This window comes from Salvelinus alpinus, chromosome 12 (genome assembly GCF_045679555.1).
Source record: "Salvelinus alpinus chromosome 12, SLU_Salpinus.1, whole genome shotgun sequence".
NCBI classification, from domain to species: Eukaryota; Metazoa; Chordata; class Actinopteri; order Salmoniformes; family Salmonidae; genus Salvelinus; species Salvelinus alpinus.
In genome coordinates, this window is record NC_092097.1 from 36,680,551 (window position 1) to 36,705,616 (window position 25,066).

The following is a 25,066-nucleotide window of genomic DNA, read 5'->3' on the forward strand; positions in this document are numbered from 1 at the left end:
CATACTGTGTGGATGTTTTTCAGTGGCAGGGAGACTAAGTCAAGATCGAGGGAAAGATTAAAGCGCAAAGTACAGAGATCCTTGATGAAAACATGCCCCAGAGCGCTCAGGACGTCAGACAGGGGTGAAAGTTCACCTTCCAACAGCACAACGACCCAAAGTAAATTATTTATTTATTAAATTTAACGTTTGCAAACATTTCTAAAAACCATTTTTTTCTTTGTCATTTTGGGGTATTGTGTGTCGATTGACAAAATGTACTCAGTTTCAGAATAAGGCTGTAAAGTAACAAAATGGAGAAAGTAAATGGGTCTAAATAAATTGTCAAATGCACTGTACTTGCAATGTGGGTAGAGCTCAACAAATCAGTCAGAATCAATTAAATATGCAGAAGTTAAAGTGGGATGTACTCAAGCATAGTTAGACAAATTTCCACTTGAAGAACAATTTAATGACAAAGCTTTTGAGTTAGAACAGTTCGTTTATCTCCCATCCAAGATCAACAGTCACAATCAAAATTCTACATCATTTAATAATGCAAAAATGTATGCCCAGTGAAACATGTTACCAAATGTTTAATTCAATCACTTCAAACAGTTTAACAGAAACAAATAAAGTAGTTATGCATTTCCCACATTGACAGATACTCCCTATATTTAGGCTGGACTGAATGTTCAAAACAAACCCCTGCCCCTATTGGACAATGTGTTAAGTGTAGTTGGACAGTAAGTCAGTCATCTGTATGCTTAAACAAGTGAAAATGAGACATTTGGTAGAATAAAGACAGTGATTTGAAATATACAGCTTTCAAAAACAGTTGTTTCACAGATGGACAGACATGGCTGTCTCACCTAAACACAAATCTAAAAAGGTTAATCATTTAAAAATGAAATGCACTCATCCAGAACCTGATTCTATACAAGACATCCTCAGGTTTGGACTGAGTTCAGACGGTCAGACACTCACTTTCTCTCAGCGGTCCTGGAGCGGCTGAAAAAAAAAAAATACAGAAGTTGTCAGAAACAAGAATAACTTGCACAATGCATTACTACAATCCATAGGCCTAAAAAATACAAGTCTATATAGGAAGACGCCTGTCAATACACAGACGCCAGTGAACACACATTTACCTCCGAGACCTTGAGAAGGATCTTGAAGGTTTTTGGTTCCTGTTTCTGGAGATAGACCTTTCTCTTCTTCGGTCTCTTGACAGAGACCTAGAGAAGAACAAGTTAGTGTTTCCAATGTACTGACATGTATTCAGATATATCAGGATTATTACATTTGAACAACAGTCACTTGAAACTAGACAGCCCCAATTAGTATCAACAATGTGAGAACCATGTGTACTAGGGGTGTAACGGTACACGTAGTGAGGAAGCTCTGTTCAGTCAACCCTGTGAACCTGAATACAGAAAATAAACACTGCATTGTAGGCCTATGCACCTCGAGTAAATATCTATGGCCTACGTTAACTAGACCCCATGGGGCTTCCCAAGCTGCGCAGCGGTGTAAGGCACTGCATCGCAGTGCTTGAAGCGTCACTACAGACCTGGGTTTGATCCCAGGATGTCACAACCGTGAGTCCCATAGGGCAGCGCACAATTGGCCCAGCGTCGTCCAGGTTAGGGGAGGGTTTGGCCAGGGATGGGCATTACTTGGCTCATCGCACTCTAGCGACTCGTTGTGGCGTGCCATGTGCCTGTAAGCTGACTTCGGTCATCAGCTGAACTGTGTTTTCTGCGACACATTGGTGCGGCTGGCTTCCGGGTTACGCAAGCATGTGTTAAGCGCGGTTTGGCGGGTTATGTTTCGGAGAACGCATGGCTTGACCGTCGCCTCTCCCGAGCCCGTTGGGGAATTGCAAAAATGAGACAAAATCGTAATTGGATAAGGCCAGACGGATTACCAGGACGTGTACTGCGAGCATGCGCTGATCAACTGGCAAGTGTCTTCACTGATATTTTCAACCTCTCCCTGTCCGAGTCTGTAATACCAACATGTTTTAAGCAGACAACCACAGTCCCTGGGCCCAAGAACACTAAGGTAACCTGCCTAAATGACTACCGACCCGAAGCACTACCGACCCGTAGCACTCACGTCTGTAGCCATGAAGTGCTTTGAAAGGCTGGTCATGGCTCACATCAACACCATTATCCCAGAAAGTCTAAACCCACTCCAATTTGCATACCACCCCAACAGATCCACAGATGAGTGCAATAGAGATTGTATCCACACTGCCCTTCCCCACCTGGACAAAAGGAACACCTATGTTAGAATGCTATTCATTGCCTACAGCTCAGCGTTCAACACCACAGTACCCTCACAGCGCATCAATAAGCCAAGGACCTTGGGAATAAACACCTCCCTCTGCAACTGGATCCTGGACTTCCTGACGGGCCACCCCCAGGTGGTAAGGGTAGGCAACAACACATCCGCCACGCTGATCCTCACCACAGGAGCCAGTCAGGGTGCGTGCTCAGTCCCCTCCTATACTCCCTGTTCACCCACAACTGCACAGCGGATTACCGACAACAATGAGACAGCCTATAGGGAGGTGGTCAGAGACCTGGCCGTGTGGTGCCAGGACAACAACCTCTCCCTCAACGTGATGAAGACAAAAGGAGATGATTGTGGACTACAGGAAAAGGAGGACCGAGCACACACCCACTCATCAACAGGGCTGTAGTGGAGCAGGTTGAGAGCGTCAAGTTCCTTGGTATCAACAAACTAACATGGTCCAAGCACACCAATACAGTCGTGAAGAACCTATTCCCCTTCAGGAGACTGAAAAGACTTGGCATAGGTCCTCAGATACTCTAAAGGTTCTACAGCTGCACCATCGAGAGCATCCTGACTGGTTGCATCACTGCCTGGTACGGCAACTGTTCGGCCTCCGACCGCAAGGCACTACAGAGGGTAGTGCGTACGTCCCAGTACATCACTGGAGCCAAGCTTCCTGCCATCCAGGACCTCTATACCAGATGGTGTAAGAGGAAGGCCCTAAAAACAGTCAAAGACTCCAGCCACCCTAGTCAGACTCTCGGCTACTGCACAGCAAGCGGTACCGGAGCGCCATGGCTAGGTCCAAGAGGCGTCTAAACAGCTTCTACCCCCAAGCCATAAGACTCCTGAACATCTAATCAAATAGCTACCAAGAATATTTGCATTCCCCCCCTTTTACACCACTGCTACTCTTATCTATGCAGTCACTTTAACTCTACATGTACACTACCGTTCAAAAATTTGGGGTCACTTAGAAATGCCCATGTAAAAATAAAAAAGACATTTTTGTCCATTAAAATAAATTGTTACACAATATTCTATACTGTATTTCTAATGTTGTAAATGACTATTGTAGCTGGAAATGGCAGATTTCTTTAGGCGTACAGAGGGCCATTATCAGCAACCACCACTCCTGTGTTCCAATGACATGTTGTGTCATTTTAAAAGGCTAATTGATCATCAAATCAAGTTTATTTTATATAGCCCTTCGTACATCAGCTAATATCTCGAAGTGCTGTACAGAAACCCAGCCTAAAACCCCAAACAGCAAGCAATGCAGGTGTAGAAGCACGGTGGCTAGGAAAAACTCCCTAGAAAGGCCAAAACATAGGAAGAAACCTAGAGAGGAACCAGGCTATGAGGGGTGGCCAGTCCTCTTCTGGCTGTGCCGGGTGGAGATTATAACAGAACTATGCCAAGATGTTCAAAATGTTCATAAGTGACAAGCATGGTCAAATAATAATCATGAATAATTTTCAGTTGGCTTTTCATAGCCGATCATTAAGAGTTGAAAATAGCAGGTCTGGGACAGGTGGCGGTTCCATAACCGCAGGCAGAACAGTTGAAACTGGAATAGCAGCAAGGCCAGGTGGACTGGGGAGAATTGATCATTAGAAAACCTTTTTTTGCAATTATGGTTAGCATAGTTAAACTGTTGTATTGATTAAAGAAGCAATACAACTGTCCTTTAGACTAGTTGAGTATCTGGAGCATCAGCATTTGTGGGTTCGATTACTAGCTCAAAATGGCCAGAAACAAATAACTTTCTTCTAAAACTGTAAATGAGAACTTGTTTAACTGGCCTACCTGGTGAAATAAAATAAAAACTTGTCAGTCTATTCTTCTGAGAAATTAAGGATATTTCATGTGAGAAATTGCCAAGAAACTGAAGATCTCGTACAACGCTGTGTACTATTCCCTTCAAAGAACACAGCAAACTGGCTCTAACCAGAATAGTGGGAGGCCCCGGTGCACAACTGAGCAAGAGTACAAGTACATTAGTGTCTAGTTTGAGAAACAGACGCCTCTCACATCCTCAACTGGCAGTTTCTTAAATAGTACATGCAAAACATTAGTCTCAACGTCAGTGAAAAGGCAACTCCGGGATACTGGCCTTCTAGGCAGAGTTCCTCTGTCCAGTGTCTGTTCTTTTGCCCATCTTAATCTTTTATTTTTATTGGACAGTCTGAGATATGTTTTTTTCTTTGCAACTCTGCCTAGAATGCCAGCATCCCGGAGTCGCCTCTTCACTGTTGACATTGAGACTAGTGTTTTGCGGGTACTATTTAAATTAAGCTGCCAGTTGAGGACTTGTGAGGCATCTGTTTCTCAAACTAGGTAGGCCAGTTGAGAACAAGTTCTCATTTAGTTTCAGAAAAAAAAGAAGAAATCTGGCCATTTTGAGCCTGTAATCAAACCCAAAAATTCTGATACTCCAGATACTCAACTAGTCTAAAGGCCCGTTTTATTGTTTCTTTAAAATCAGAACAACATTTCTCAGTTCTCTGTACTAACATAATTGCAAAAGGTTTTTCTAATGATCAATTAGCCTTTTTAAAATGATAAACTAAATTTGTGATCAATTTGTCATTTTATTGGACAAAAATTTGCTTTTCTTTCAAAAACAAGGACATTTCTAAGTGACCCCAAACTTTTGAACTGTAGTGTACTCAACTACATTGACTAACATGTGCCCCCGCACATTGACTCTGCACTTGTACCCCCTTTATATAGTCTCGCTATTGTTATTTTTCTGTTGCTCTTTAACTACTTGTTAACTACTTATTTCTTATTTGTACTTTCTAAACGGCAGTTAGTTAGAGGCCTGTAAGTACAGTTGGAGTCGGAAGTTTACATGAACGAGTTTTAAATGTCTCCAACCTAAGTGTATCAACCACTCCACAAATTTCTTGTTAACAAACTATAGTTTTGGCGAGTCGGTTAGTACATCTACTTTGGGAAAATTACTTCTGTCATGCACAACAATTGGTTACAGACAGATTGTATCACAATTCCAGTGGGTCAGAAGTTTACATACACTAAGGTGACTGTGCCTTTAAACAGCTTGGAGAATTCCAGAAAATTATGTCATGGCTTTAGAAGCTTCTGATAGGCTAATTGACATAATTTGAGTCAATTGGAGGTGTACCTGTGGATGTATTTCAAGGCCTACCTTCAACCTCATTGCATCTTTGCTTGACATCACGGGAAAATCAAAAGAAATCAGCCTAGACCTCAGAAAGAAATGGTAGACCTCCACAAGTCTGGTTCATCCGTAGGAGCAATTTCCAAACGCCTGAAGGTTCCACGTTCATCTGTACAAACAATAGTACGCAAGTATAAACACCATGGGACCACGCAGCCGTCATACCGCTCAGGAAGGAGATGTGTTCTGTCTCCTAGAGATGAACGTTCTTTGGTGCGAAAAGTGCAAACCAATCCCAGAACAGCAAAGGACCATGTGAAGATGCTGGAGGAAACAGGTACAAAAGTATCTATATCCACAGTAGAACGAGTCCTATATCGACATAACCTGAAAGGCCGCTCAGCAAGTTAGAAGCCACTGCTCCAAAACCGCCATAAAGCCAGACTACGGTTTGCAACTGCACGTGGGGACAAAGATCGTACTTTTTGGAAAAATGTCCTCTGGTCTGATGAAACAAAAATATAACTGTCTGCCCATAATGACCGCTGTTATGTTTGGAGGAAGAAGGGCGAGGCTTGCAAGCCGAAGAACACCATCCCAACCGTGAAGCACAGGGTGGCAGCATCATGTTGTGGGAGTGCTTTGCTGCAGGAGGGACTGGACACTTCACAAAATAGATGGAATCATGAGACAGGAAAATTTTGGATATATTGGAGAAACATCTGAAGACATCAGTCAGGAAGTTACAGCTTAGTCGCAATCGGGTCTTCCAAATGGACAATCACCCCAAGCATACTTCCAAAGTTGTGGCAAAATGGCTTAAGAACAACAAAGTCAAGGTATTGGAATGGCCATCACAAAGCCCTGACCTCAATCATATAGAACATTTGTGGGCAGAACTGAAAAAGATTGTGCGAGCAAGGATGCCTTCAAACCTGACTCAGTTACACCAACTCTGTCTGGAGGAATGGGCCAAAATTCACCCAACTTATTGTGGGAAGCTTGTGGAAGGCTACCCGAAACATTTGACCCAAATTAAACACTAATTGAGTGTATGTAAACTTCTGACCAACTGGGAATGTGAAGAAAGAAAAAAGCTGAAATAAATAACTACTATTATTCTGACATTTCACATTCTTAAAATGAAGTGGTGATCCTAACTGACCTAAAACAGGGAATTTTTTACTAGGGTTAAATGTCAGGAATTGTGAAAAACTGAGTTTAAATGTATTTGGCTAAGGTGTATGTAAACTTCCAACTTCAACTGTAAGAATTTCATTGTAAGGTCTACCCCTGTTGTATTCGGCGCATGTGACTCATAAAATTTGATTTATTTTATTTTTGAATAATGGGTTGGTATTCCTGATTGTGCTTTCATCAAGCATCACAGGACTCATGATCATACATGTAAATAAGGAATAGCACCACTTTGTAGTTTATTAAATAAACATTTACTACAGAAACTGTTGGCTTTTAATTTTCCCGCTGTACCGAAACAGAACCGTAACCCCATGGGTTTGGTGTACTGTTACACCCCTAATCTGTACTAGACCGATCTACTATTGGGTACAGATACAGTGGGGCAAAAAAGTATTTAGTCAGCCACCAATTGTGCAAGTTCTCCCACTTAAAAAGATGACAGGCCTGTAATTTTCATCATAGGTACACTTCAACTATGACAGACAAATGAGAAAAAAAATCCAGAAAATCACATTGTAGGATTTTTAATGAATTTATTTGCAAATTATGGTGGAAAATAAGTATTTGGTCACCTACAAACAAGCAAGATTTCTGGCTCTAACAGACCTGTAACTACTTATTTAAGAGGCTCCTCTGTCCTCCACTCGTTACCTGTATTAATGGCAGCTGTTTGAACTTGTTATCAGTATAAAAGACACCTGTCCACAACCTCAAAGTCACACTCCAAACTCCACTATGGCCAAGACCAAAGAGCTGTCAAAGGACACCAGAAACAAAATTGTAGACCTGCACTAGGCTGGGAAGACTGAATCTGCAATAGGTAAGCAGCTTGGTTTGAAGAAATCAACTGTGGGAGCAATTATTAGGAAATGGAAGAAATACAGGACCACTGATAATCTTCCTCGATCTGGGGCTCCACAGAAGATCTCACCCCGTGGGGTCAAAATGATCACAAGAACGGTGAGCAAAAATCCCAGAACCACACAGGGGGACCTAGTGAATGACCTGCAGAGAGCTGGGACCAAAGTAACAAAGCCTACCATCAGTAACACACTACGCCGCCAGGGACTCAAATCCAAAGCACGTCTGAAGTTTGCTAGAGAGCATTTGGATGAACCAGAAGAAGATTGGGAGAATGTCATATGGTCAGATGAAACCAAAATAGAACTTTTTGGTAAAAACTCAATTCGTCGTGTTTGGAGGACAAAGAATGCTGAGTTGCATCCAAAGAACACCTTACCTACTGTGAAGCATGGGGGTGGAAACATCATGCTTTGGGGCTGTTTTTCTGCAAAGGGACCAGGACGACTGATCCGTGTAAAGGAAAGAATGGGGCCATGTATCGTGAGATTTTGAGTGAAAACCTCCTTCCATCAGCAAGGGCATTGAAGATGAAACGTGGCTGGGTCTTTCAGCATGACAATGATCCCAAACACACCGCCCGGGCAACGAAGGAGTGGCTTCGTAAGAAGCATTTCAAGGTCCTGGAGTGGCCTAGCCAGTCTCCAGATCTCAACCCCATAGAAAATCTTTGGAGGGAGTTGAAAGTCCGTGTTTCCCAGCAACAGCCCCAAAACATCACTGCTCTAGAGGAGATCTGCATGGAGGAATGGGCCAAAATACCAGCAACAGTGTGTGAAAACCTTGTGAAGACTTACAGAAAACGTTTGACCTCTTGTCATTGCCAACAAAGGGTATATAACAAAGTATTGAGATAACAAAAGTTTATTGACCAAATACTTATTTTCCACCATAATTTGCAAATAAATTCATTAAAAATCCTACAATGTGATTTTCTGGATTTTTTTTCTCATTTTGTCTGTCATAGTTGAAGTGTACCTATGATGAAAATTACAGGCCTCTCGTCTTTTTAAGTGGGAGAACTTGCACAATTGGTGGCTGACTAAATACTTTTTTGCCCCACTGTATATTCATATTTGTTTGGAAGACTATAGTTAGTTACCACAACACTGATTACGTTGGAGGCTGGGGTAAAGAGGCACTTAGGCTCACCTGCTGCGACTGCGGCTGAAGCTCCTCCTCCTAGGAGAGCTGGAGGTGGATGGAGCAGGAAAAACAGTTAATACAGTGCATAAAGGCATCAACTCCAATCAAATATGGCATTCCTTATCCCTGAAGAAACACCATTCCAATCATTTAACAATACCACACAGCCTTCCTCTTTCTGCAGACAGATCAGAATAGGACATCCTCTCTGCACCCCTGCTAGAGGACAGAATGCTTGGACAACCAACTGAGGTCAAAATGAGACCTCTTATAAAACCAAGTGAGACAATGAATTAGAGAGAACATTTAAGTACAGGTATGCAGACTTAAGCTACATACTGTACTGTTTGTTGCATAGATGTACATAGGGCACACTACCAATATTGGACCTCATACAGTTCATGCTAACCAGGGCAGCTCCAAGACCACAGAACTTTTGAGTTTAAGGATAAAAGCTTTATTTGTGATCTATGGGAGGGGGATTCAAGATTCGTATTATTGTACTCACAAGTTGATGTTTGAAACTAAATTCAAATGACAATTTCCATGACCGCCAATTTCATATCATCAAGCAGCTGTAAAACCAAACCTGTGGTAAGCATGACACTACAAAAAGCAGGAGAAAAGGAACTTACTATTTTTTCAGGTTTGGACACAAGATAGAAATGACGCAAGGAAGCCAGACTGATGGCGAGGGAGGTAGAATTTGCAGAGAGGATTTGCCACAAGTTGCAAGTGTTGGAGATATGAAGTTGGTTGGCTGGAGGGGGTACAGTAGTTGTAGATTTTCCCTGTCTTTTTGGGGTTAGCCGAGGGCTGCTGTGCTGCTTGTAGGTAGTTGTGTTGATAATTGGGGAAAGGAGTTAAAATCGCTGATTGGTCGGAATTGTGAGGTGGGCTGCGACGATGCCGATCGGGTTAAGGTTGGAGGAGGCTGAGAGCTGCATGCTCAGGAACCAATAGGCTGGAACATGACAGGCCATGCCTGGGTCATGTGACACGGCACCAGCCAAGCTGATTGGGTGGGGCACGGTGCTGGCGCTGGTCAGTGGTCACATGATGCTGTAAGAGGACTAGTTGACTGTCTGAGAGGGTGGTGAGAAGAGGGATGGTGATGACTCTGCAACGGGGTTTATTTTTATTAATATAGATAGAAAAAAATCAAACTGAGAAAAGTGAAACAAAACTAACATCCATATAGTAATCAAACGATCAAACAAGTGTCCCCTTTATCGGAATTTGTTCCAATGATCTAAAATGTCATTTCAAAAATGTATTGCCTAGATCTAAACAAATGATGCCTGAATTAAGCCTTTCAAAATCACCTAAATTGTCGCTGTTCAAAGGGGACCCAATCCCGGCGATGAGTAAATTAACATTTCCCAGCTCTGATTGTGTCCATAGTAAAAAAAGTTATATCGTATCACGGCACTAACCAACCTACAGTGCGGGATCGTGTGTCAGGTCCAAGCGTTTAAATTGAAATTATAGTACATATGGAACAGTTGGAAGTGAGGGAGATGTGATGGAGGGGTTGATTGGCAAGGTAGGTGATAAACACTTGTAGGACTACATGTTAAAAGTGGGTGAGAATAAGTGTAGGTGAGAGGTGATGTATTATACCGGCGTCTGACAGGCGGGCTCCCACGGCGCCTGCTGCTGTAGTCTTCACGTCCAGGGCGACGGCTCCTCGAGCGTTTATCCCCATTGGACAATTCAACTCTCACTCTGCAGCCACACAGCGTCCTGTTCACATGGAGCAATAACAGAATCACAAGTTAAACTGGAATATTCTTTCAATGTTTGTATGTCATGAGCTATGACCCAAATAATCAAGTGAATTTCCCCTTGAGGCCTACCGTCCATCCAGTTCTCTCACAGCATCGGTTGCATCTCTGGGATCCTCAAACTCGACAAAGGCAAAGCCTGGGGGGTTCCTGGCCACCCACACACTCCGCAGAGGGCCATAGTACACAAACGCCCTCTCCAACTCAGTCTTGTTACCACTGTTGCCCAAGTTCCCTACATACACCTTGCAATCCAGAGGACAATCTCTGAGATGAGCAGGTTCTGAGAGTGAAAGGTTAGAGAGGAAAATTAAATAATCTAGATGAGATCTAGTCATGCACAATTACATTCATGAATATATTATGAAATCCATATATCGTGATTTGTGACAACGCTATAAGTGCCAAGCAGTTATTTTCATTTTCAGATCAGGAGACCGGAAAAGACGATGGATGCATAGCTAATTACCTCCCATCTCTCGACGGATCCTGGTTTCCTTTGAAGGGCTGACGAAATAATAAATAAACTGGAACAAAAGAGGGAGTCTTGATTAGTTAGCTAGGTACCGGACAAGTTATAGTGCTTAGCCAACGTTAGCCAATATTAACGTTAGGTTTCGACCTTGCTACTTTGCTAGCTATAGCTAAGTAGTTAACGAAACAATGAGATTGATTAAATACAGCTTAATACGATTGATAGTTACACCTTTAAGTAAAAAGTGCATGGTTACATGCATTTAAAAATTACAGTTAGTAAAAAAAAAAAAAGACATTATTAAATTGTATCACTCTAGTTAGCCAATGATGTTCATTGTTAGTTTCCATTAGCTAGCAGCCACATTAGCCGTGGAGGCGCATCAGGGTAAGCTAGCTAGCTGGCTTTTGTGGACGGTTCAATTTAACTGAAGGTAAACTATTTTACAGTGCATGCTATTAAATCTTAAATTGTTTTCATTCCAAGTTCCATGAATCGAAATGTTACCAGTTATGTATTGGTCAAAGTCTCCAATTACAGCTCCGAAGAATCTTTGCTAGCAGCAGAAAAAGTCCACAAGGCGTTCGAAAATGGCGTTGACCGGAAATAAATCATCTTGCTAGCCAGTTTGTGGCAAAAATATTAGAGAAAGGCCTCATTCCAGCAGACTGTCGACCAATCGCGTTGACGTTGTCATGCTGCGTCACACGGTTTCTAAACTAATCGTCACGCAATCCCTTCTCAATGTAAGGGAATGAGTCGAGAAACCTGCCCGTTTTCCTCAAAAGTACGTACTGTCACGATTCCAAAGCTATATGATAGTAGAGAGAACAAGTGAATTATCTCACATGTCGGAAAATATGTGTAATGTTGTACTTCTTGTTGATAAAATTCATACTAATGTTGGGTTTTCGAGCTAGCGCCCAATTGACTCCCATTCACTACTTGAAGGAGAACTTTCTTTGCCTCATAGTCGCCCACAATGTACTATCAATTCAAGGGCTTTATTGGCATGGGAAACAAATGTTAACATTGCCGAAGCAAGTGATGTAGGTAATAAACAAAAGTGAAATAAACAATAAAAATGAACAGTAAACATTACACTCACAGAAGTTCCAAAATAATAAAGGCATTTCAAATGTCATATTATGTACATATACACATAATATAGGCCATTAACGATGCATGGGCAACGTACACAATTGGCGTTATTAATACGACTCCAATGGAGTTTTCCCATTTCCTCAAAAGTCTATCTGCTGGGGTTAGTAGAGAAAGTGCTCTACCCTAGCCTATCGCCGTCTACTTGAGTGGAGTAGTATGACTATACCGTCTCTGGTATGACTACATGAACAAGTATTTTTTTCTTCAATAAAACGCGCTGTGTAGAGAGACCAATGATGTATACTGAGCAAAAATTGTAACGCAACATGTAAAGTGTTGGTCCCATGTTTCATGAGCTGAAATGAAATATCCCAGAAATGTTCCATATGCACAAAAAGCTTATTTCTCTAAAATGTTGTGCACAAATTTGTTTACATCCTTGTTGGTGAGCATTTATCCTTTACCAAGGTAATCCATCTACCTGACAGGTGTGGCATATCAAGAAGCTGATTAAACAACATGATCATTACACAGGTGCACCTTGTGCTGGGGACCAAAAAACTAAATTTTGTCACACACCACAATGCCACAGATGTCTCAAGTTTTGAGGGACCGTGCAATTGGCATGCTGACTGCAGGAATGTCCACCAGAGCGGTTTCCAGAGAACTGAATGTTCATTTCTCTACCATAAGCCACCTCCAACGTCATTTTAGGGAATTTGGGAATATGTCCAACTGGCCTCACAACCACATGTAACCACGCCAGCCCAATTTACTGATTTCCTTCTATTGCAGGGTATGTAATGTAGAATACATTAGTATTGTTTATCCAGCATTTATGACAGGGTTTCCCAAACTCGGTCCTGCAATTTATGCTTTGGCCACAAATACGAGTATGGGATGAGTCAACAGCATTATTTGGGTATGAGTTAACAGAATATGGATTTTTAAAAGTGCGATTTTCACTGAACAGTTATTTTAACACAGTAATATGAGATTATATTTGATATTGCAAATTATAAACCGGGTAGTTTGGGTCCTGGATGTTGATTGGCTGAAACAGCATTTCAGCCGTGTGTATATCAGACAATATACATCTGGTATGACCCAACAATACTTGTTAACTTTTCTATTTATGTTGGTAACCAGTTTATAATAGCAATAAGGCACCTTGGGAGTTTGTGGTATATGGCCAATATACCACCAAGTGCGTGCACACATAGCGGGTCCCAATAAATTGTATCTACTTTCACACCTGAATGTAATTCAATGTTTACAGAGGAAACACTGCAATGTTTTCTCAGAGGGACTAAGCCTCACACCAAAAGGCATTTCCAATGTAATGGCTATAAAATAGAACAAGGCAACCATAAACATGTCATCCCCCACGAATGATGGAGCACCCCCCCTTGGGCCAATTAGTGACAATTATTCTAATTTATGTCGGGTGATTTAATGAGAGAGAGAAACAAACAATCAAGTGTTGCTGTTACTATAACTCCACCCTCCCTTGGTCCAATTAGTGTAATTTTATAAATGCCGGATGTTGACGGCAAGAAGCATCATTCATCCACGATTCGTCAATATGGGAAAACAGGGCAGGATATATGCTTGTTCAAAGTTTGGTGGGGGACAAAAGGTCAACTTTGCAGAAAATATAATGTTCGGAGCTTATAGGTCCTTATGGGAAAGTTGTTCCTCATGAGGGACTCCATTTGCTGTATGTACAATATGTAAGACTGTAGCTCAAACGGGACAGGAGATATGCTTGTTCAAAGTTTGGAATTTCAGTTGATTACTAGAGGCCCCTTGGGCCAATCAGTGTAATTTTGTAAATGCAGAATCTCGATGGCTGTCACGACTTCCGCCGAAGTTGGCTCCCCTGCCTGTTCGGGCGATGCTTGGCGGTCGTCGTCACCGTCCTACTAGCCGCCACCGATCCCTTTTTCGTTTGTCTGTTTGTTTTGTCTTATTAGCTTCACCTGTGTTTCTGTTGTTTTCGTAAATGAGCTTCCCTATATTTAGTAGGTAGACCCGCCCTTGTTTTGTGCGGGATTGTCTTTATGTTACGAGTGTGTGTTTTGGGTTATCGTGTTGTTCTCTGCGCCCTGGATGTTTGGGCTTATCATTTTTTGTGCATTAGTAAAAGGATTTTTTCCCCCCAAGTGGATCTCTCTCTGCGTCTGATTCCTTCACCCACCTAGTCCCGCGTGACAGAATCCCGCACCAAAACAAATGGAATCAGCAGGAGCAGCCGCATCTCCTCTCCCATCGATGGAGGAAAGGGTCCTCCATCATACCAGTGTTCTCCACAGGATTGGGTCAGCTATGGACCAAATGATGGAGAGGATGGATCGATGGGAGAGGAGTGGCCTTCCCACCTCATCTCCAGCACCCCCTCCTCCAGCACCTCCTGTTCCTGCTACCGCATCCGGCTCCGGGGCTCTTCGGCTGGCGCTCCCACGGGAGTATGATGGAACGGCGGCGGGGTGTCAGGGTTTCCTTCTCCAACTGGAACTTTACCTGGAAACCGTTCGTCCTACTCCCTCCGGAGAGGAGAGCGTGAGCGCCCTCGTCTCCTGTCTGACTGGACGAGCTCTCGAGTGGGCCAACGCAGTGTGGAATGGCCCAGACTCGGCGAGTGATCATTACCCTGAGTTCACCCACCGATTCCGAGCTGTTTTTGACCACCCACCAGAGGGTCGTGCGGCGGGTGAACGGCTGTTCCACCTGCGTCAGGAGACGAGGAGCGCACAGGACTTTGCCCTGGAGTTCAGGACCTTGGCCGCAGGAGCAGGGTGGAACGACAGGGCCTTAATAGACCATTTCCGATGTAGCCTTAGGGAGGACGTCCGCAGGGAGCTAGCGTGTCGGGACACCACCCTCACGCTGGATGAACTCATTGACATGGCCATCCGTCTCGACAACCTGCTGGCTGCCCGCGGACGTTCGGAACAGGTCCTGACGTTTCCACCTCCCAGCCCTCCTGCTCCTATCCCTATGGAGTTAGGGGGGGGCAGCGTCGAGGGGGACCGGAGGAGGAGTGTCCTCCTGCACCAGTTGTGGTCGGCGAGGGCACACGGCCGACCGGTGCTGGAGGAACTCGTCTGGGAGTCGGGAGGGCAGGCGGAGCACTACTCGATCACCCCAGGTGAGTCAGCACCAGACTTACCCAGAGCTTCCTGTCGGTCATATGTATGTGTTAACCTCTTTCCCCAGGTTTTCTCCCTCTCTACAGCATAAGGCGCTAGTCGATTCAGGCGCAGCTGGGAATTTCATAGATCGGGGGCTCGCGTTAAGGCTAGGGATTCCCCTTGTGTCGTTAGACCTACCTTTCCCCGTGCACTCCTTAGATAGCCGACCATTAGGGTCAGGAATGGTCAGGGAGGCCACGGTACCACTGGACATGGTAACGCAGGGTAGTCATAAGGAGCAGATTAGTCTGTTCCTTATCGACTCACCTGCGTTTCCAGTGGTGTTGGGAATTCCCTGGCTAGCTCAGCACAACCCGGTGATTTCCTGGCGACAGGGGGCTCTTAAGGGGTGGTCAGAGGAGTGTTCAGGCAGGTGTATAGGAGTTGCCGTTGGTGCGACTACGGTGGAGAGTCCAGACCAGGTTTCCACCGTGCGCATTCCCTCTGAATATGCCGATTTGGCTATCGCCTTCAGTAAAAAGAAGGCGACCCAATTACCACCCCATCGTAGAGGGGACTGCGCGATAAACCTCCTGGAGAACGCTGCACTTCCTAGGAGTCACGTGTATCCTTTGTCCCAAGAGGAGACAGTAGCTATGGAGACATATGTTACTGAATCACTGGGACAGGGATACATTCGGCCCTCCGCATCACCTGTCTCCTCGAGCTTCTTTTTTGTGAAGAAGAAAGATGGCGGTTTACGCCCGTGCATTGATTATCGAGGTCTAAATTCCATCACAGTGGGGTTTAAATACTCACTACCTCTCATCGCTACGGCGGTGGAATCATTACACGGGGCGCGCTTCTTCACAAAATTGGACCTGAGGAGTGCGTATAATCTGGTGCGTATCCGGGGAGGAGATGAGTGGAAAACCGCATTTAGTACTACATCTGGGGATTATGAGTACCGTGTCATGCAATATGGGTTGAAAAATGCTCCAGCTGTCTTTCAATCCTTCGTAGATGAGATTCTCCGAGACCTGCTCGGGCAGGGAGTGGTAGTGTACATCGATGACATCTTGATCTACTCTGCCACACGCGCGGCGCATGTGTCTCTGGTGCGTAAGGTACTTGGGCGACTGCTGGAGCATGACCTGTATTGCAAGGCGGAGAAATGTGAGTTCTTCAAACAGGCCGTTTCCTTCCTGGGTTATCGTATTTCCACCTCCGGGGTGGTGATGGAGGATGACCGCGTTACAGCCGTGCGTAATTGGCCGACTCCGACCACGGTGAAAGAGGTGCAGCGGTTTTTAGGGTTTGCCAATTACTACCGGAGGTTTATCCGGGGTTTTGGTCAGGTGGCTGCTCCCATTACCTCACTGCTGAAGGGAGGACCGGTGCGCTTGCGTTGGTCAGCAGAGGCGGACAGAGCTTTCAGTCGTCTGAAGGAGCTGTTCACCAATGCGCCCGTGTTGGCGCATCCGGACCCCTCTTTAGCGTTCATAGTGGAGGTGGACGCGTCCGAGGCGGGGGTCGGGGCCGTGCTGTCCCAGCGATCGGGCGTACCACCCAAGCTCCGCGCTTGTGCCTTCTTTTCGAGGAAGCTCGGTCCGGCGGAGCGAAACTATGACGTGGGGGACCGGGAGTTGTTAGCTGTAGTCAAGGCTCTGAAGGTGTGGAGACATTGGCTTGAGGGGGCGAAACACCCTTTTCTCATCTGGACTGACCATCGTAATCTCGAGTACATCCGGGCAGCGAGGAGACTAAATCCGCGTCAGGCTAGATGGGCCATGTTTTTCACCCGGTTTCAGTTCACCATCTCGTACCGACCAGGCTCCCAAAACACCAAAGCCGACGCGCTGTCCCGCCTCTATGATACCGAGGAGCGGTCCGTTGAGCCAACTCCCATCATTCCACCTTCATGTCTCGTGGCACCGGTGGTATGGGAGGTGGACGCGGAGATAGAGAGAGCCTCACGGTTAGAGCAGGCCCCCCCTAACTGTCCAGCGGGGGCTCAGTACGTGCCGGGGGGGGTCCGGGATAAGCTAATCCGTTGGGCTCATACTCTCCCCTCCTCGGTTCATCCTGGCATCGAGAGGACAGTGCGGAGTCTTAGAGGGAGATACTGGTGGCCCACGTTGGCTAAGGACATGAGATTTTATGTCTCCTCCTGCTCGGTGTGCGCTCAGAGCAAGGCTCCTCGGCACTTGCCTAGAGGGAAGTTACAGCCCCTCCCCGTTCCACAACGGCCGTGGACACACTTATCGGTGGACTTTCTTACCGATCTTCCCCCGTCCCAGGGAAGTACTACGATCCTGGTCGTTGTGGATCGGTTTTCTAAGTCCTGCCGTCTCATCCCGTTGCCCGGTCTCCCTACGGCCCTGCAGACTGCGGAGGCCTTGTTTACCCATGTCTTCCGGCACTATAGGGTGCCTGAGGACATTGTTTCTGATCGGGGCCCCCAATTCACGTCCAGAGTTTGGAGGGCGTTTATGGAGAGACTGGGGGTCTCGGTCAGCTTGACCTCGGGTTTTCACCCCGAGAGTAATGGGCAGTGGAGCGCGTAAACCAGGATGTGGGCAGGTTTCTGCGGTCATATTGCCGGGACCGGCCTGGTGAGTGGGCGAGGTATGTTCCTTGGGCTGAGCTCGCTCAGAACTCCCTCCGCCACTCCTCAACGAACATGTCCCCGTTTGAGTGTGTGTTAGGTTACCAGCCGGTCCTGGCCCCATGGCATCAGAGCCAGACCGAGGCTCCTGCGGTAGAGGAATGGGTACAGCGCTCCAAGGACACCTGGAAAGCCGTCCAGGAATCGCTAAGGTTAGCGGGACAACGGCAGAAGAGGAGCGCTGACCAGCACCGCAGTGAGGCCCCCGTGTTCACACCGGGGGACAGGGTCTGGCTCTCGACCCGAAACCTGCCTCTCCGCCTGCCCTGTCGGAAGCTGGGGCCGCAGTGTGTGGAGCCGTTTAAAGTCCTGAGGAGAATAAACGAGGTGTGTTATAGGTTACAACTTCCTAGGTATTACCGTATTAACCCCTCGTTTCATGTGTCTCTCCTCAGGCCGGTGGTGGCTGGTCCCCTGCAAGAAGGTGAGGTGCTTGAGGTCCCTCTGCCCCCTCTGGAGATCGAGGGGTCCCCGGCGTACACAGTACGTGGCATTCTGGACTCGAGACGCCGGGTGAGGGGCCTACAGTACCTCGTGGACTGGGAGGGGTACGGTCCGGAGGAGAGATGCTGGGTTCCGGTGGGGGACATTTTGGATCCTTCTCTACTGAGAGACTTCCACCGCCTCCACCCGGATCGCCCGGCACCTCGCCCTCCGGGTCGTCCTCGAGGCCGGTGGCGGCGCGCTGCGGGAGCCGTGCGTCAGGAGGGGGGTACTGTCACGACTTCCGCCGAAGTTGGCTCCCCTGCCTGTTCGGGCGGTGCTTGGCGGTCGTCGTCACCGTCCTACTAGCCACCACCGATCCCTTTTTCGTTTGTCTGTTTGTTTTGTCTTATTAGTTTCACCTGTGTTTCTGTTGTTTTCGTAAATGAGCTTCCCTATATTTAGTAGGTAGACCCGCCCTTGTTTTGTGCGGGATTGTCTTTATGTTACGTGTGTGTGTTTTGGGTTATCGTGTTGTTCTCTGCGCCCTGGATGTTTGGGCTTATCATTTTTTGTGCATTAGTAAAAGGAATATTTTTTCCAAGTGGATCTCTCTCTGCATCTGATTCCTTCACCCACCTAGTCCCGCGTGACAAAAGCAAGACAAAAACTTTAAAAATGTAAGTGTTACTTGCAGCTTACAAAAGTTTTTGATTTTTTTTTCAATACTAAATGGAAATTTGTTCCCGGCTTTAGTGTTTAGTTGAATTTTATTTCAATACTAAATGGAAATTAGTTCCCGGCTTTAGTGTTTAGTTCAACCAAGTTTTGTCAAAATCGGGTCAAAATCGGGTCAGTGTCGGGTCAAAATCGGGTCAGTGTCTGAGATATAGCTTGTGACGGACGTATTAACATATGGACGGAGACAGATCCATAGTATCCCTCCCGATTTCATCGTGTGGGACTATTAGGAGTCATGGAATCCCAACAAGCGTCACCACTTGTAGCCTATAGGCATTGGTTAAGTTCAGACTGTTTGACCTAGTTTCTAATTACAAACATTCCTCTGTCTTTGCCTTCCAATAAAACATACTCCCTTTATTCTTTTCACTCATCCCCCTCTCCTACAGCCAGGTCCCTCCGTTTACCTTATTTAAACCACAAACACTGTGTTTAGCTTTGCCTTATTCATTAAAAAAACAGGGCTTAGTAGTTGACTCTGACCCCCAGCTCAGAGCTCTAAGCTTTGAGATAATATCTAACGGAATGTATGAATTAGAGCACAGCGCGGTTCAGCCAGACGACTTCCATGTTCCTCAACTATCACTCCCTCTGACCCCCGGAGGCCAAAAGTCCACAGCTAAAAAGGATTAGGACAGGAGATTAAATTTATGGGGTTGCATAACACACATGCCTCGCTAACAAACAAAGAGCATTATGTTGCTCAGCTTTTATTTTATTGCGGTGTTCATGTTTGAGTGAGAGTGCACGAGGCAACTTTTCTCACACTATGGGCTAACAAAATCCAACAAAATGTCTTGTGTCTGTGGTTCAAATGTTTTGTTGTTTTTGTTGTTGTTGCTCTTCTTCGACTGTGACACAGAATTCTCTTTTAGCTTAAATAAAACATCTTATTTTTTTCTTCCTACCACTCAGGGCAGTGTTTTTCAATCAGATTAGTGCAGCACATTCTGTTCTGTTTCACTTCCTGATGACTCTGTATCCTTGCGTGAACCCGCCCTCGTGCTTGCAGTTACCGCACACACACACACGCACGCACACACAAACACAGACTCTCTCTCTTTCTGATAATAGTGGCATTGAATTCTAGAGTCTGTTTGGAGGAGAACATATATTATTTTCAGAACAAGTATTGTTGCGGAAGATAAGCAAAATGATAGTTCAGCAATAATACAATAATTCCGTAAAATCAAAAAAATAAGTATAATTACACTTTTGTATAAATACATACACTACCGTTCAAAAGTTTGGGGTCACTTAGACATTTCCTTGTTTTTGAAAGAAAAGCAATTTTTTTGTCCATTAAAATAACATCAAATTGATCAGAAATACAGTGTAGACATTGTTAATGTTGTAAATGACTATTGTAGGTGGAAACGGCTGATTTTTAATGGAATATCTACATAGGCGTACAGAGGCCTAATATACCACGAACGTGGTGGCATATTGGCCATATACCACAAACCCGCAAGGTGCCTTATTGCTATTATAAACTGGTTACCAACATAAATAGAAACGTTAACAAGTATTGTTCAACTTTTGAATGGTAGTGTATATATTCACAATTGCACATACTAAAAAATGCATTTCTGCTGTGTTGGGAAAAAATAACCGAACACCCCAAAACTACCAAACACCCCAGAACTATGTGAGCATCAAAGTCATTTTTTGGAATGAGTTCTGGTGAGCAATGCGCAATGTCACCATTTGTGTATAGATGTAGTGTTAGTAACCTTTATTTAACTAGGCAAGTCAGTTAAGAACAAATTCATATTTACAATGACGGCCTACACCGGCCAAACCCAGACAACGATGGGCCAATTGTGAGCCGCCCTATGGGACTCGCCGGTTGTGATACAGCCTGGATACCTAGGAAACTAAACCAGCAGTAGGCATTGCAGAACAAAAACAAAAACAAAAACAGGACAGGGGAAATAAAGCACTTACTTTATTGGACTGGCTGACTAATGCACTGACTCCTTTTACCTGAGGGATATTAAACAGATCAAGTATATCCCTTAGAATTAGGCTTTCCTGATGTTACCTAGTCCAGTAAATTGTTGAATGTGTCCTAGTAGAGCAACAGAATATGATCATGCTCGATTAACTTACTTTCATACATATGAAGTGACAGTGACTATGATGGATGGGAAAAACTTGCAGAAATAGTGCCAGAGGATTATGATTAATACTCATAATAAATTATATCAAACTTTTTATTTATTTTTTAAAATCAGAAACCTAAATGTGCTCATTATAGGATAGCATGTAGCCTAGTGATTCCTCATGAAACTAGAACAATAAAAAAATATTTTCACTAAATGTAATCCTTTGTTGGAAGGATTGTCAACATATATTTGATATTATATATTAAAGCATAATGTCACGCCCTGACCATAGAGAGCCATTGTTTCTCTATGGTATAGTAGGTCAGGGCGTGACTGGGGTGTTCTAGTCTATTATTTCTATGTGGTGTTCTAGGTTATTATTTCTATGTGGCGTTCTAGTTTTCATATTTCTATGTTGGTGTGTTTGATATGGTTCCCAATTAGAGGCAGCTGGTAATCGTCTCTAATTGGGGATCATATTTAGGTAGCCTTTTTCCCACCTGTGTTTTGTGGGATCTTGTATTTTGAGTAAGTGTATGTAGCACCTCTGTAGTCACGATTCGTTTATTTTTTGTTGTTGTTAAGTTTCACTATTAAATATTATGTGGAACTCAACATTCGCTGTGCCTTGGTCCTTCTCTACAAATGATCGTGACACATAATTGAGAAATAATGAATTGAAGATGGAATATTTGTGACATTTTGGCCTTACCCAGGCTTTCTTTAATAGCTCAGAGTCCCCCATAGGATTGTCAAACTTTTGCCTGCCGACAGTATTAGCACCTCAGTTAGTCTATTTTGTGTTCACACAGCAAAGACCTCGGAAGTAATCAGACACTCAGCCTTGTTAATATACTCCAAACCAGAAGGTGGCAGTAGCGTTGTTTGGCAATGCATGTCCGTGTGTGTTGCTTAGTTTATGGTCTGTTGCTATTTTGTTGAAAGCCCTTATTGATACTAGCCAGATGGCCACAGCTAGGGCTGTTATGGTGACCTTATTACTGCCACACCAGCAATCAGGAGTCATGACCGCAGTCAAATTCCACGTGACCAATGAGTCACGGTAACTAGGCTTCTCCAAAACTGTGCTCTGATGCGTCTGATGGTCATTAGTAGCCTACCAAACTTGCTAACGGCCAGTCACTAATGATCACTCTGACATCAATGCAAATACAATCGAAAATCGAATCAAAATCTTCATGAGAACACTGGCATTCAGAGTTTGAGTGGAATAGGATCGATTACCTGTTGTGCAGCGAGAGCCAGCTTCTCATAGCTGGTTGATGCATGTAATAAAATAAGTGCAACATTTATATAGGCTATGCTATGCAATTGCGTGAGAAAACAGTTTTGATGACCTCTATCGAAAAGAGGAGGATCCCATGAGCTTTCTATAGGCTAGGCCTATAGAGGAGCCTACTGGCTGGCATGAAAATTAACCGTGGGAAAAGCGTCGTCCAATTGCTATTCAAGTGCATATGGAAGGCGTCTTCTTTTTACCCCTGTTCCGACAGGTGTATGATACTGGCCCATTCTAAATCAAAACTAATTTCACACATATTATTTCGTATATGCAAATACAAGACAGCGCAAATCATAGTCGCATGCATCATGTAGCCTAACCCATAGGCCTACAGTTGAAGTCGGAAGTTTACATACACTTAGGTTGGAGACATTAAAACTTGTTTTCCAACCACTCCACACATTTCTTGTTAACAAACTATAGTTTTGGCAAGGTGGTTGTGTAATTTGTTCAACAATTGTTTACAGACAGATTATTTCACTTATAATTCACTATCACAATTCCAGTGGGTCAGAAGTTTACATACACTAAGTTGACTGTGCCTTTAAACAGCTTGGAAAATTCCAGAAAATTATGTCATGGCTTTAGAAGCTTCGGATAGGCTAATTGACATAATTTGAGTCAATTGGAGGTGTACCTGTGGATGTATTTCAAGGCCTACCTTCAAACTCATTGCATCTTTGCTTGACATCACGGGAAAATCAAAAGAAATCAGCCAAGACCTCAGAAAAAAAATGGTAGACCTCCACAAGGTTCTGGTTCATCGTTGGGAGCAATATCCAAATGCCTGAAGGTACCACCTTCATCTGTACAAACAATAGTACGCAAGTATAAACACCATGAGACCACGCAGCAGTCATACAGCTCAGGAAGGTGGCGCTTTCTGTCTCCTAGAGATGAACGTACTTTCCGACTCTCTTCTCTGTATACATCAATAATGTCGCTCTTGCTGCTGGTGATTCTCTGATCCACCTCTACGCAGACGACACCATTCTGTATTCCTCAGGCCCTTCTTTGGACACTGTGTTAACTAACCTCTAGACGAGCTTCAATGCCATACAACTCTCCTTCCGTGGTCTCCAACTGCTCTTAAATGCAAGTAAAACTAAATGCATGCTATTCAACCGATCGCTGCCCGCACCTGCCCGCCCGTCCAGCATCACTACTCTGGATAGTTCTGACTTAGAATATGTGGACAACTACAAATACCTAGGTGTCTGGTTAGACTGTAAACTTTCCTTCCAGACTCACATTAAGCATCTCCAATCCAAAATTAAATCTAGAATCGGCTTCCTATTTTGCAACAAATTATCCTTCACTCATGCTGCCAAACATACCCTCGTAAAACTGACTATCCTACCGATCCTTTACAAAATAGCCTCCAACACTCTACTCAACAAATTGGATGCAGTCTATCACAGTGCCATCCGTTTTGTCACCAAAGCCCCATATACTACCCACCACTGCGACCTGTATGCTCTCGTTGGCTGGACCTCGCTTCATACTCGCCGCCAAACCCACTGGCTCCAGGTCATCTACAAGTCTCTGCTAGGTAAAGCCCCGCCTTATCTCAGCTCACTGATCACCATAGCAGCACCCACCCGTAGCACCCGCTCCAGCAGGTATATCTCACTGGTCACCCCCAAAGCCAATTCTTCGTTTGGCTGCCTTCCAGTTCTCTGCTGCCAATGACTGGAACGATCTGCAAAAATCACTGAAGCTGGAGACTCGTATCTCCCTCACAAGCTTTAAGCACCAGCTGTCAGAGCAGCTCACACATCACTGCACCTGTACATAGCCCATCCAACTACCTCATCCCCATATTGTTATTTATTTATCTTGCTCCTTTGCACCCCAGTGTCTCTACTTGCACATTCATCTTCTGCACATCTACCATTCCAGTGTTTAATTGCTTTGTTGTAATTACTTTGCCACCATGGCCTATTTATTGCCTTACCTCCCTTATCCTATCTCATTTGCACACACTGTATATAGACTTTTTCTACTGTAATATTGACTGTATGTTTGTTTATTCCATGTGTAACTGTTGTTGTATGTGTTGAACTGATTTGCGTTATCTTGGCCAGGTCGCAATTGTAAATGAGAACTTGTTCTCAACTAGCCTACCTGGTAAAAATGAAGGTGAAATAATAATAATAATTATTTTTTGCTAAAAGTGCAAATCAATCCCAGAACAACAGCAAAGGACCTTGTGAAGATGCTGGAGGAAACATGCACAAAAGTATCTATATCCACAGTAAAACGAGTCCTATATCGACATAACCTGAAAGGCCGCTCAGCAAGGAAGAAGCCACTGCTCCAAAACGCCATAAAAAAGCCTGACTACGGTTTGCAACTGCACATGGGGACAAAGATTGTTCTTTTTGGAGAAAAGTCCTCTGGTCTGATGAAACAAAAATAGAACTGTTTGGCCATAATGACCAGCGTTGAGTTTGGAGGAAAATTGGGGAGGCTTGCAAGCCGAAAAACACCATCCCAACCATGAAGCACGGGGGTGACAGCATCATGTTGTGGGGGAGCTTTGCTGCAGGGGGGACTGGTGCACTTCACAAAATAGATGGCATCATGAGGCAGATAAAATGATGTGGATATATTGAAGCAACATCTCAAGACATCAGTCAGGAAGTTAAAGCTTGGTCGCAAATGGGTCTTCCAAATGGACCC

General features: G+C 44.5%; 1 protein-coding gene across 3 annotated transcripts in view; it reads right to left on the reverse strand.

Annotated features, from left to right (window-relative positions):
• Positions 1 to 429: 429 nt before the first annotated feature.
• LOC139536026 (serine/arginine-rich splicing factor 3-like) overlaps positions 430 to 25,066 on the reverse strand; it is a 42,243-nt gene continuing 17,606 nt past the window's right edge. Inside the window, exons 1-8 of one of the 3 annotated variants that reach the window (XR_011667246.1) lie at positions 11,408 to 11,648; positions 10,895 to 10,952; positions 10,498 to 10,708; positions 10,262 to 10,384; positions 9,274 to 9,758; positions 8,645 to 8,683; positions 1,131 to 1,217; positions 430 to 990 (exon numbers count right to left, since the gene is read on the reverse strand). Coding sequence is in view for 2 of the 3 variants with exons in the window: in XM_071336125.1 (XP_071192226.1) it covers positions 963 to 990; positions 1,131 to 1,217; positions 8,645 to 8,683; positions 10,262 to 10,384; positions 10,498 to 10,708; positions 10,895 to 10,901 (495 nt within the window). In the remaining variant the exon portion in view is untranslated. Of the gene's footprint in view, positions 991 to 1,130; positions 1,218 to 8,644; positions 8,684 to 9,273; positions 9,759 to 10,261; positions 10,385 to 10,497; positions 10,709 to 10,894; positions 10,953 to 11,407; positions 11,880 to 25,066 lie in introns of those variants that run through there. The other 2 variants (XM_071336125.1, XM_071336126.1) reach the window with 2 other exon arrangements.